At 37.3% G+C, this 13,165-nt stretch overlaps 1 protein-coding gene across 3 annotated transcripts in view; it reads right to left on the reverse strand.

Annotated features, from left to right (window-relative positions):
- PLSCR4 (phospholipid scramblase 4) overlaps nucleotides 1-13,165 on the reverse strand; it is a 44,240-nt gene that overhangs the window by 13,957 nt on the left and 17,118 nt on the right. For 2 of the 3 annotated variants that reach the window (XM_043874542.1, XM_043874543.1), the window contains exons 2-4: nucleotides 8,903-8,930; nucleotides 8,301-8,408; nucleotides 2,036-2,271 (exon numbers count right to left, since the gene is read on the reverse strand). In XM_043874542.1, coding sequence (XP_043730477.1) covers nucleotides 2,036-2,271; nucleotides 8,301-8,408; nucleotides 8,903-8,909 — 351 coding nt within the window. In that variant the 5' untranslated portion in view covers nucleotides 8,910-8,930. The remainder of the gene's footprint in view (nucleotides 1-2,035; nucleotides 2,272-8,300; nucleotides 8,409-8,902; nucleotides 8,931-13,165) is intronic. The other variant, XM_043874544.1, reaches the window with a different exon arrangement.

The following is a 13,165-nucleotide window of genomic DNA, read 5'->3' on the forward strand; positions in this document are numbered from 1 at the left end:
AAAAGAGAGAGAGAGAAAGAAAACTATATAAAAGAAAATGCCTGGATGCTTGGCTCTTTGTCTTCCATGCATATACATAAGGTGTTTCAAGTAATAATATCTGCACAGGTTATTATCCACTGGGTGGGTCCTTGTGCCAGAAATATCAGGCATATTATAAACTTTATCTCATTAAAAATTCTCCTAACAGCCCAATTGGGTAGGTATCATTAGTACTATTTTATAGATGATGAAATTCAAGCACCAAGAGGTTAGAAAAGTTACTAAAGGTAGAACGAGGAGGGCACAGAGCTAGAATAAAAAGCCAGGTTTGTCTGGCTGTAAACCTGTTTTGTTTCTTTTACATTTTTTTAAACTAAAAACACTCCTAAAAGGGAAAACAGTATGCATAAAATATGTTCATTTAACTTCATTCAAAATAATAGAAGAAATTAAGAAAATTTTTAAATATTTGAATGAACAATATTAAAGCTATACATTTTTTTAAAAAATGACATCAGATATTGGATTTCTAAGGAAATTTTCTGTTTTTAGAAAATATGAAAGTTTATGAAAAAATAAACTTTTTAAACCTGATTAACTTATAAGCATTTTATAAGCTTCCAAAATAATACAGGGGTTATTCTAGCACTTTACCTGAAGGCTCTGTATTTCATCAATATTTTGTCAAACAATAATTTAATGAAGTTTTTGGTTTATGTAAAATCCAAATTTTCCTGATCTAGTGGTTTTATTTTCAAGATCAACACTATAACTTTGTAACAATGGTTTTCAGGGCTCAGGATTAACAGTCAGTATTGCCATTTCCTTCTCCAATGTGTGAAAGTGAAAAGTGAAAGTGAAGTCGCTCAGTCGTGTCCGACTCTTAGTGACCCCATGGACCAGGCTCCTACCAGGCAGCCTACCAGGCTCCTCCATCCATGGGATTTTCCAGGCAAGAGTCCTGGAGTGGGGTGCCATTGCCTTCTCCGATATAAAGTCAAAGAGAAACATGTCAATGCCAAGGAACATTTGGTTGACTATGTGGGGAGACAAGTATTAAATGAGCAAGTCCCTTGCTTTTAAGATTTTTAAACACTTGCTTTTTCTAAATGTGAACATAATTTAGTAGTTTCTAAGGTATTTACAATACTAGGTTTATCTTATTTTCTTTAAGCAACATTTTTGTTTCTGACATGGGTTTTAAAACAATACCATTCAGTACACAAACATGTTGGCATATTGCTCCAGTTTCTGAAATAGCTGTCTTGATCCTAAAATGTCCATATACATGAAAATTAGGGAGTCTCTATGTTGTGAAAAGTGGTTCTCTGGAACTTGGCCTGAAACAATATCCTTGCTATTGTTGTTGTTGTTTAGTTGCTAAGTTGTGTCTGACTCCTTGAGACCCCATGGACTGCAGTATGCCAAGCTCCCCTGTCCTCCATTGTCTCTCAGAGTTTGCTTAAATTCATGTCCATTGAGTTGGTGATGCTATATAGCCATCTCATCCTTTGCCATCCCCTTCTCCTTTTGCCTTCATCTTTCCCAGCATATGGACAATATTCTTGGATGGCTTCTATTTTTATTTACATTGTGTGTTTTGGGAGGAAGCAGGACTGGCTGATGAAAACTATGGGTAGTGAAAAAAAGCAAAGGTACTGAGTGACTCATTCACTGTCCTCTGTTCTTTGTAACATTGCTTTTCTTGTTGTTCACCCTTTACTTCTAAACAAATGACAACCTAATTAACATTTTCATAGACTTTCTACTATCCCTATTGCTATTTTTTAAACTGCGTTCAACAGGACATTGTGAATGTCTTAAAATTCAGCACACACCCTTCAGGAGAGTCATATTTGTACCACAAAAAACAAATCCCTATCTTCTTTCTTCCCCATTCCCATTCCTGAAATTATCATCACCATTCCTATAGTCACACAAATTAAACATCTGTCATCACTGACCCATTACCTTCATGTACTCTATCCAGTCTCTTCTTCTTGGATCCCCAGTCATCCTTTCTAAGAAAATAATTTGGATTTGTGTGGAGTACCTGGGCAAGGCATTCCAGACCCGGAGGACAGTGTGGTATGGGAGTCGGCGTTGGCATCCATATTACTGGAGCAGAAAGTTGTGGTGCAGGATATTTTCCAGGTTGGTACTGGATGGGGCAGATACTTCTAGTCTGCATGTACAAGGGGAAGGTACTGGGCTGATGTGGACCATAGTATCCCATAGGCAAGCCTCCTGGGTAGCCTGCAGGTGGAGGGATAGCTGGTCCAGTGGGCCCTGCATTCAAAAACAAATGGAAGAATTATACATTATGAATGCTACAATATGTGGTGGTGTCAGCATGACTTTTTACATGGAAATGATATGGATCACACAACCATCACTTAAAAATAACAAGGTGTTCCATTTTATGAGTATATAGAATGTACTGAAATGCACTAAGGGGATTTATCCTTAACTCATTTAATACTTTTAAATCTTATGAAGTAATTATTTCCATTTCATAGGCATAGAAGTAAGGTTCAAATATCAAGTTAACATGTTAGCCTTTATGCATTAGTTTCCTTCTTTGGAGATGATAATATTCCTACTTCACTGGGCCTAGCATACAGTTAGAATGGCAAATTTTTTGCTACTGTGTTTATTGGTACTATTGTTTAAGGTCTTCTCTGGTAGCTCAGATGGTAAAGAATATGCCTGCAATGGGGGAGACCTGGGTTCAATCCCTGGGTTGGGAGGATCCCCTGGAGGAGGGCATGGCAGTCCACTTCAGTATTCTTGCCTGGAGAATCCCCATGGACAAAGGAGCCTGGTGGGCTGTAGTCCATGGGGTCGCAAAGAGTCACACAACTGAGCAACTAAGCAAACACACATATTGTTTACAGTCAGAAAGATGGTAAGGTCTACTTAACTGCAAAGGGGTTCTTTTAAAGACTACTGTCTAACTCCAGAATAGTTCATCACCGCCTAAAAAATCCTATACCAATTACCAATCATTCCCCACCTTTCTCCCAGGCCCTAGAAACTACTACCTCCACAGATTTGCCTAAACTGGACATTTCATATAAATAAAATCATGTAATACATAGCCTTTGTACCTGATTGCTTTTTGTGGCATATTTTTGTTTCATCAATGTTGTAGCATGTATTAGTACTTCATTAATAAAAATAAGATGAAAACTATTACTAGAGGTAAAGGATATTTTATAATAACAGAAGTGGCACTCTGTCAAGAAGACCTAACAATTATACATACCTAAAAACAGAAAAACAGAGTTTCAAAATATATCAAGCAAAAACTGACAAATATAAAGTGAAATAGGCAATTCAGCAAACAATAGTTAGAGATTGCAATATCCCATTCACAATAATGGGTAGAATACATGAGCAGAAGACCAAAAAGGAAACAGAAGTGTGAACAATACTACAAATGAAACTAGACATAACAGAATGTATAGAACACTTCACCCAACAATAAACTCTATAACATTCTTCTCAAATGCACACAGAACCTTCTCAAAGACAGACCTACTGGCTGAGCCACAAAACAAGTCTCAATAAATTTAAGACATATGAAACCTAAACAAAATATATTCTATTACAATGGAGTAAAACCAGATATCAATAATAACAGAAGGAAATTTGGGAAACCACAAATATGAGGAAATAAAATAATGTACTCCTAAATTATCAAAGGGATAAAAAAAAATCATGAGGGAAATTAGAAAATACTTTGAGATGAATAAAATAAAAACATTATATACCAAAGCTTATGGGATGTAGTTGAAACAGTGCTTAGAGAGCAATTTATAGCTATTAACACCTACATTAAAAAAGAAATATCTTAGACTTCCCTGGTGGTCCAGTGGTTAAGAACAATGCAGGAGAAATGGGTTTGTTTTCTGCTCCAGGAAGATTCCACATGACTTGGAGTGACTAAGCTCACGGGCCACAATCACTGAAGCCTGCAGGCCATAAAGCCTGTGCTCTGCTTTAAAAGAAGCTACCACAATGAGACGCCCACACACTACAAAAAAGAATAGCCCCTGCTTGCTGCAACTAGAGAAAGCCCATGGAGAGCAACAAAGACCCTTGCAGCCAAAAAGAAAGAAAGAGACATCTCAAACCAGTAACCCAACTTTCCACCTTAGAAATAAACCAAACTCAAAGCCACCAGGAGGAAATGATAAAGATTGAAATGGAAGAGAGTGAAATGAAAAAATAAAGATAGACAAAATCAACAAAACCAAAAGTAGGTTCTTTTAAAAGATCAACAAATTGAGAAATCTTAAGCCACACTGACCAAGGGAAAAAATAGACTTCAATTACTAAAGTGAGGAACGAAAATGGAGCCATTACTAAAACCTTACAGAAACTAAAATATACCATAAGGAAATATGACCTTATGTATGCAAAAGGAGAATACTGCCCATGATTTCTGCACACAGCACAGCTAAGGGGGTGGGCAGACCACCCCCTATGCGTCCTGTCCAACCCACTGATTCACCCCTTCCCTCACTCCATTTAAGGGACTACCTCACCTACTTGGCACCTGTTACTTGTTCTCACTTCCTCTTGCTGTAGCATGAGCCTCAGTAAGCCCTGTTTGAATTTCTCGTCTGGCATCTTTTCAATTTCTATTGATTAAATAGTCCGAGGACCTAGGTCTATAACACTCACATAGGTAGACGCATGGTGGATGAAGGGATTAAAGAGGAGGGGCAAGGAACTGAGGCAGAGGAGATACCCTATGATGTAAGTGCTGACACATGAGACCCAGTTAGCACCTTCACGACTGGGAAAGGTTTTAAGACATAACAGGCACAAAATGAGCAGCTGCATAGGGAAAGCTCAGTACCACATGGGTAAAGGCCTTATGTGAAGATTTAGCAAACAAAGCAGAAAGGAAGGTGGGAGGAAGGGATAATGATGAAAGACCTCTACTCTGTGCAAAGGACTTTATGCTGATAACATGCAAACTGGAGTGACCAGTTTTCCATTTAGAGGAGAGGGAGATGGGAGGGGGGATCGGGATGGGGAATAAGTGTAAATCTATGGCTGATTCATATCAATGTATGACAAAACCCACTGAAATGTTGTGAAGTAATTAGCCTCCAACTAATAAAAAAATTAAAAAAAAAAAAAAGAAAAGTAGAGCCTTTATGAATAGGAAGGTTGGCTGAGGCAGGAGGTGCCTGAAAGAGTCTAGATGGGAGGTAAGGAAATTTAATTATGATGAAAGGAGTAGAAAGTGGAAAAACAATGGTCGACTTTAAAGAGACCTATTGTCTTGGTAACATGATATGAGGAAAGGGTCTCAAGTTTCTGACTGCAGGAATCTAGTGTAGAGAAAGAATAGGGGGTATGTGTTTAGGAACAAGATGCCAAAGATGTATTGAGGATCACTGAGTTTGAGATCCCAGGTCACTAAGGGCAAGTGGTCTACAGGCGGGTAGAAATGTAAGTTTAGAGCAGGGGAGACTGATTTGGGTGGGAGCTGAAAGATTCCTAGGGCTTCCCTAGTGGCTCAGTGGTAAAGAATCCGCCAGCAATGCAGGAGACAAGGGTTCAATCCCTGGGCTGGGAAGATTCCCTGAAAAAGGATATGGCAACCCACTCCAGTATTCTTGGATAGAAAATCCCACGGACAGAGGAGCCTGGTGGGCTACAGAGTCACAAGAGTCAGACACAATTTAGCAACTAAACAACAACAAAGGGATTCATAAGTGGTTAAAAGCAAATGAAACCATGGGATATTCCCAAGATTACGAATGAGAGTGGAAAAAGACAGGTAAACGAAAGAGCTGAGAGAGGGGACAGGGTGGTGCAGCCGGGGGCTGGACAGGGAATCAGACCAAGGACCTCTGGGAACACCAGTTTTTAAGTGTAGTTTACACAGAGCTCTTGATAGAGACAGACTCAGGAGAGACTAAAGGAAAATAACAGCAACTAGAAACAATGTCAAATTAGAGCTGAGTGAGAAAAAAGAGCTAATGTCTTTAGAAAAAATGGAGAAAATTCAGTTTGTTGTAAAGAATGTATTGGGTTGGCCAAAAAGTTCATTTAGTTAGGGAATATATTGGGCAATAAAGTTCTTGGTGAAATGAAAAATATGCCTTTTATTTGTACTTAAAACTGAACGAATTTTTTGGCTAACGAAATACTTTTAATTTCTTTAAGAACTATGTTCAAGAGTAGCCAAACTGGAGTAGATATTGGATCTCTCTCTCCTCTTTAGAACTATTATTAAAAAACGTCATACAAACTATCTCAAAAATACTAACTGTTATATCGTTTTAATGAGTTGATGATTAATAGTTGTGGTATTAACCATGTAATCTTAGGATAAAAGTATCTCATGGAACAAAATCTGAAGATCAACAAATTAGCAAGAAAATTACTATTTAGATTGTGGTGCTATTCAGTATAGAGACTATATTTCTAAAAAAATTATATAAAAATGTATATAATCAAATGATTTATGTTATAAGAATGCATTATTCTGAGATGTTAAGAGAAGAGCATGATACATGAGGGAAATGGTATATGTTTTATACTCCCTTTTAAGCTTTAAAACTGCTCTTAAAAGTTCTGATTGTTCTGCAAGAAAACACAACACAATAAAACATGTTTAACTTTGTATAACTTTGTTTTGGAGCATTGTCCTACCACTACTAGTGTGAGAAATACGGCTTTATGGAATTTGTATCTTCTTAGTCATTTTGACTATTATTATCCTTTTTTACTTTAAAAATACATGTCATTTTCTCTTCCAATAGACTATACATAACAAAGGTTTCTTTATTAACTATTCTTTTAAATATATTTGGGTCAAAATTCTTTTCAGTGGGAATAAATATCCAGTAATATAATGCAAATGGAATATATAATTGAACCTTAAGAAATTCATTAAAGCTAAGTATTTCAAGTATAGTATTTCCAGTTCCTTAATGTGAATTAAAGGGACACAATTTGCATCAGTATAGGCAAGTATATCGTTCAGCCACTAGATGGTGATCACAGTAAATTTTTGTTGGCGATTTTCATATATGAAAATTCATTAGCTCTTCATCATAATATTTTTCAACTTACCTACTCGTTTAATTTGAAGACTGTATCCTGCTCTCTTGCTAATTTTTTGATACAGAAGGGAACAGACACTTTCCCAGATGCACAGAAGGTGATTTATAGCCAACACTTACTTCTTAGAAATGGTATAGTTTCTGTTCTAGTATAACCTAGGTACTTGGATATAGAGTGACTGGTGAATATGAGATAGATTATGTAGATAATTTGATAGCCACCAAAGTAAAATACAGTAAAGATACAGTGAAATTATGACCCAGGATTGTCAAAAATTTGGATTTAGCAGGCATTAAGCAGTAATGAGCATACAGGGGCTGTATGCTCAGATTCATATAACACACATACACATGAGGGAAAGAGGAAAAGGAAGCCCTAACTTCAGAAAGCACCGCAAAGACAAAGGCTACCTGAGCTCCATGGATCGTATGTCTGGAGCCAAGAGAACACCCTTGCCAGTATTCTGTGGACACCGGGGTTTCTTCCGCTCTTCCACAGCCTAACACTTGTTTCTATCTCAAAACATATACTTAAATATATATTTAAAGAAATAGCACTACACTTTATCATTTTCTAAATCATTAAAATGTGTATGAATATAATCCTGATTAAAACTATTTCCTCAGTCAAAGACTATCTAATTTTTAAAAAGTTACATACTGCCCACATACTTATGAGCATCCATTTTGCTGAGTCCCTGAATACAGTATGAGTTTTCAGACTTACAAAAATAGTTGCAGAACAACAAGCTCCTTAATCAGAACTTGAAGCCATTCGCCTCCACTATTCTGCACTTCTCCTGGCCTTTGTCCCATGAATGCCTCAGACCAGACCATCATGACCATGAGCTTCAGGACACAGTGTTCTTTCCTTTGATTGAGAAATTTCTCATTGTGCCAGTAAAGCTTGATTTCCTCAGTGCTTCCCTCCAATCCCCCATAGAAGCGTTACTGCTTTTGTGCACTTACAACATTCATTTCATTCTTAAGCAAGAAGAATGCCATCAATGTTTGTGCAATTTCCTTCCTTAGTTGCCTGTAAATCCTATGAAAACAGGAATAGGATTCTAATTAACATCTAGTAAACTACTTGGCCCTCTGTAGGCATTAAATATTTATTTACTGAATCATTCAATTAATTAATTAGTTAATTTTAAAAGCAATCTTAACTATGAGGATGGTTTTCTGGAGAGGGGGAAGATTCTTTCCGAATTTTTAACCTACCTGGTACAAAACTGGAACTGTATTCAGGAGGGGCACCAGGCCTTGGATCAGGTGACTTTATTTGATTCTCTGTTTCATCTGCAGGTTTCTTAGGGGTTGTGGGGAGATCTTAGGGGTGAGAAAGGTGGTGCATGGTTTACAATGGAAATGATAATATGATTACAGAATATATTCATTTTTTCTGTTGGTATGCATCAATGAATATGACCAATATTAAATACACTCATTTCTTATAAAAAGCAACTCAGTATGTATATTAGATATCAACCTATCAATATATTTTTAACTATTACCTCTCTTTGCAGACTTACTTTCCCACCTGCATTTTTCCTTTACCTAATTTTCCCCCACATACAATCAGAAATTTCTTTCATTACCTATATGCCACTCTAAATCCCTTTTAATCCTTTTCTGTCAAAGATAAATAAGAATGCTCATATACATAAATGAATAAATAAATGTATATATGTATATATATTCTTCAAATATTAAACACGAATAAGTAACTTCAAAAGGAAATAGAATCCAATTTTTTAAGGAAAGGAATCACACAATTCACAATTGAAAATACAGCATATTGAAATGTATTCACAAAAACTTACCTGACATTTTGAAGAATTCCAATTAAACCTGAAAACAAAACAAAACAAAAAACCTAATTTTTACCTTATACATTTACATAGTTACTATTATTAATTAGTGATACAAGTAAGAAGTTCTGTGATTCTTTTAGTCTCTAGTTACCTTTCATTCATTCCTTCATTAATTCAACAAATATTTCCCTAGCACCTATTTTCTACGTGGTGTTGAAAATGCAGCAGTAAACCAGATGGGCACTCTGCTAGAAATTATATTCCAGTGGGGTGGAACATGTCAACAAATATTTAAGATTAAATTTAGATAGTACGGTTATGAAGAAAACAAAGTTAAAGTAAGGAAAACATGGATGGGGAGCTCCCCGAGGGTCAGGGAAAGCCTCTCTCAGGAGGTGACCTTTCAGCTAGCTGAACTATGGGGAAGAGGTCCAGAGAGACAAGAAAGTTAAATGAGAAGGCCCTGAGATAACAGTAAGCTTGTGATATTCAAGGGAGAGAAAGAGTTCAGGTGTGACAGGAATACAGGGAAAGAAGAGAACCAAGGTCAGAGGTGGAGACAGAGGTCTGATCATACCTAAAACTCATGGTAAAATGTTTGGAATCTGTTGTAATTGCAGTGGGGGAGTCTTCAGGAGACTTTAATCAGTGGAGTGATCAGATCGATTTAAACTTTATCTTGAGGGTGCAGGATTGGAAGCAGTGGAGTAGGGATGGCAGCAGTAATCCATGTGAGAACTGATGCTGGTTTAGACTGGAGGTGACAGAGAGGGTCAGATGTGGTCAGACGCATAAAAAGATTTGGGAGCAGAACCTACAGGAGTTGGTGATGGACTCAGTAAAGAGAGGAGTCAAGGATGAGTCTCACTTTCTAACCCAGGGTATCTAAGTTGATGGTGATGCCAGTAACTCCACTAGAGAGGAAGATGGTGGGAAAATTGGGAACTGGGGAAGGTAGGAATCAAAAGTTTAAATCAAGACATGTTATGTTTAAGATGAGGCTAAAAGAAGACATGTTAAACATTTAAACAAAAACTATGTTAAAAAACATTATGAGAATAATTCAAAGAAGTAAAAATGTTGAGATGATATTTGAAACAAGAGGTGGGTTAGGAGAGAGATTCCATTAATTAAATCAAGGGGAAAAGATTATTATTAGAGAAAGGAATTTCAATATTTCAGGTTTCTTAGTTCTGTGTGATGACAAATAAAGAGAGAACATCATCAAAAGCTATACTGAATGCTTACTAAATGTCAGGAAAAGGCAGAGGACTTTTCATGTATTATCTCCAATTTGCACAGCAAAGGAAACTATAAACAAAATGAAAGGACAACCCACAAAATGGGAGAAAATATTTGCAAACAATGCAGCCAATAAGAGGTTAATCTTCAAAATTTACAAATAGCTTGTGCAGCTCAATATTGAAAAAACAAACAACCCAGTCAAAAGTTGGGCAGAAGATGTAAACAGCCTTTCTCCACAGAAGACATACAAATGGCCAACAGGAACATGAAAAGATGCTCAACATCTCTAATTATTAGAGAAATGCAAATCAAAACTACAATGAGGTCTCACCTCACACCAGTCAGAATGGCCATCATCAAAAAATCAACAAACAACAAATGCTGAAGAGGATGTATAGAAAAGGGAGCCCTCCAACGCTGTTGGTGGATATGTAAATTGGTGCAGCCACTATAGAGAAAAGTCTAGAGGTTCCTTAAAAAACTAAAAATAGGGCTACTATATGATCCAGCAATTCCACTCCTAAGCATATAGCTGGAGAAAAACATGCTACAAAAAGATACATGCACCCCAATGTTAACTGTAGCACTGTTTACAATAGCCAAGACATGGAAGAAGCCTAAATGTCCATCAGCAGAGGAATGGATAAAGAAGATGTGGTGTATATATACACACAATGGAATATTATTCAGTCATTAAAAAGAATGACATAATGCCCTTTGCAGCAACACAGACGGATCTGGAGATTATCATACTAAATGAAGTAAGTCAAGCAGAGAAAGACAAGTATTACATGATATCACTTTTATGTCAACTCTAAAAATATGATATAACAAACACGTACAAAACAGAGCCACAGACTTAGACAACAAACTTATGGTGACCAGAGGGGAAAGGTTGGGGGAGGAATAGACTGGGCATTTGGGATTGACGTGTATGCACTGCTATATTTAAAATAACTAATCAACAAAGACCTACTGTTGGGTAGGCACAGAGAACTCTTTTTGCTGTAGTATCATAAATGAGAAAAGAATTTGAAAAAGAATAGATACAGGTACATGTGTAACTAAATCACTCTGCTCTACAGCTGAAACTAACACAACATTGTTGATCAACTATACTCCAATATATAAGAAAGACTGAAAACAAAAAATAAATAAAACAGTATAATAGTGGAAGAAACAAACAAAAACCATCTAATACATAAATGGAAAATGTTGCTAAACTTAAGTACTTTGAAGTACTTTCCATGTTCTTTCCAATGAATCATCTTGCTTATCAGAGTACAGAATGTGGTCATTTGTGTTGTTCAAGTAGAGCAGAAAAGTTACCAATGCAGAATAGATATGTCAAAGAAGCACTGGAACACTATATGAGTGAGTAGTCAATATGGATACTCAGTCGACCCAGTGAATGTCACCACTGCATAAGCCAGTATGCAGATTCTAGGCTCTTGCCAAGCCTGGCCCACCAGTCTTGGCCCAGTTCCTCTCCTTCTCTGGAGCTGGAGTTAATTGTGTCTTAAAAGTAAAAGTGAACGTGTTAGTCACTCAGTAGTGTCTGTCTCTTGATGACCTCACGGACTGTAGTTGGTCAGGCTCTTCTGTCCATGGAATTCTCCAGGCATGAATACTGGAGTGGGCAGCCATTCCCTTCTCCGGAGGATCTTCCCAAACCAGGGACTGAACCCATGTCTCCTGCATTGCAGGTGGATCCTTTACTGTCTGAGCCACTAGGGAAGCCATGAAACTAAAGATGTTTGCTCCTTGGAAGAAAAGCTATGACAAACCTAGACACAGTACTAAAAAGCAGAGACATCACTTTGCTGACAAGGGTCCATCTAGTCAAAGCTACGATTTTTCCAGTAGTTACATATGGATGTGAGAGTTGAACCATAAAGAAGGCTGAGTGCCAAAGAATTGATGCTTTTGAAATGTGGCACTGGAGAAGAGTCTTCAGAATCCCTTGGAGTGCAAGGAGAGATAAAACCAGTCAATCCTAAAGGCAATCAACACTGAATATTCATTGGAAGGGCTGAAGCTGAAGTTTCAATACTTTAGACACCTGATGAGAAGAGTCAACTCATTGGAAAAGACTATGATGCTGGGAAACATTGACGGCAGGAGGAGAATGGGGCAACAGAGGATGAGATGGTTGGATTGCATCACTGACTCAATGGACGTGAATCTGAGCAAACTCCAGGATATAGTGAAGGACAGGGAAGCCTGGCATGCTGCAGTCCATGGGGTCACAAAGAGTTGGACAAGAGTTAGTGACTGAACAACAACAAAAGTAAAAACTTTCCTGGTACACACTGCAAATACAGACTCAACTACAGGCCAATCAAGAATTCTAGGAACTGGTCCTATTCCTTTAATGATGGTAATATCTGGTGTTTAGGAAAATGCCCATACCTTTCTAGAACCTTAAATTCTGGACATTCCTAGGATTGTACCCTCAAGTGACTGCACAAGTACACACAGGTATACATGAGAATGTTCTTGACATACTACATATCAAAAGAAACTGAAAACATTCCCAATTTCCATCAGTTGTACACTGGATAAATAAAATCTGGTATATTCACAAAGTGTAACAGTATACGGTAGAGAAAACAAAGTACAGTTATACTCATCATGTGTGCGTGCACGCTCAGCCACTAAGTCATGTCCAACTGTTTTCAACCCCTTTAACTGTAGCCCACCAGGCTCCTCTGTCCATGAGATTTTCCAGGCAAAAATACTGGACTGGATTGCCATTTCCTCCTCCAGGGGATTTTCCTGACCCAGGGATCTAAGCTGCATCTCCTGCATTGACAGGTGGACTTTTTACAACTGAGACCACTGGGAAGTCCTGCCATACCCATCAATACTGATATATCTCAAAATTACAACACAAAAAAAACAAAATAAATCATAGGAGAACACATATGAATCCATTTAAGAATATTCAAAAGCAGGAAAATGAAACAAAAACTTTTTTCTGATACATGTATGGGAGAAAACTTAAGAAAAGTTAGGGAATTATTA

The sequence above is a fragment of the Cervus elaphus genome, chromosome 19, assembly GCF_910594005.1.
Source record: "Cervus elaphus chromosome 19, mCerEla1.1, whole genome shotgun sequence".
Lineage (NCBI taxonomy): Eukaryota > Metazoa > Chordata > Mammalia > Artiodactyla > Cervidae > Cervus > Cervus elaphus.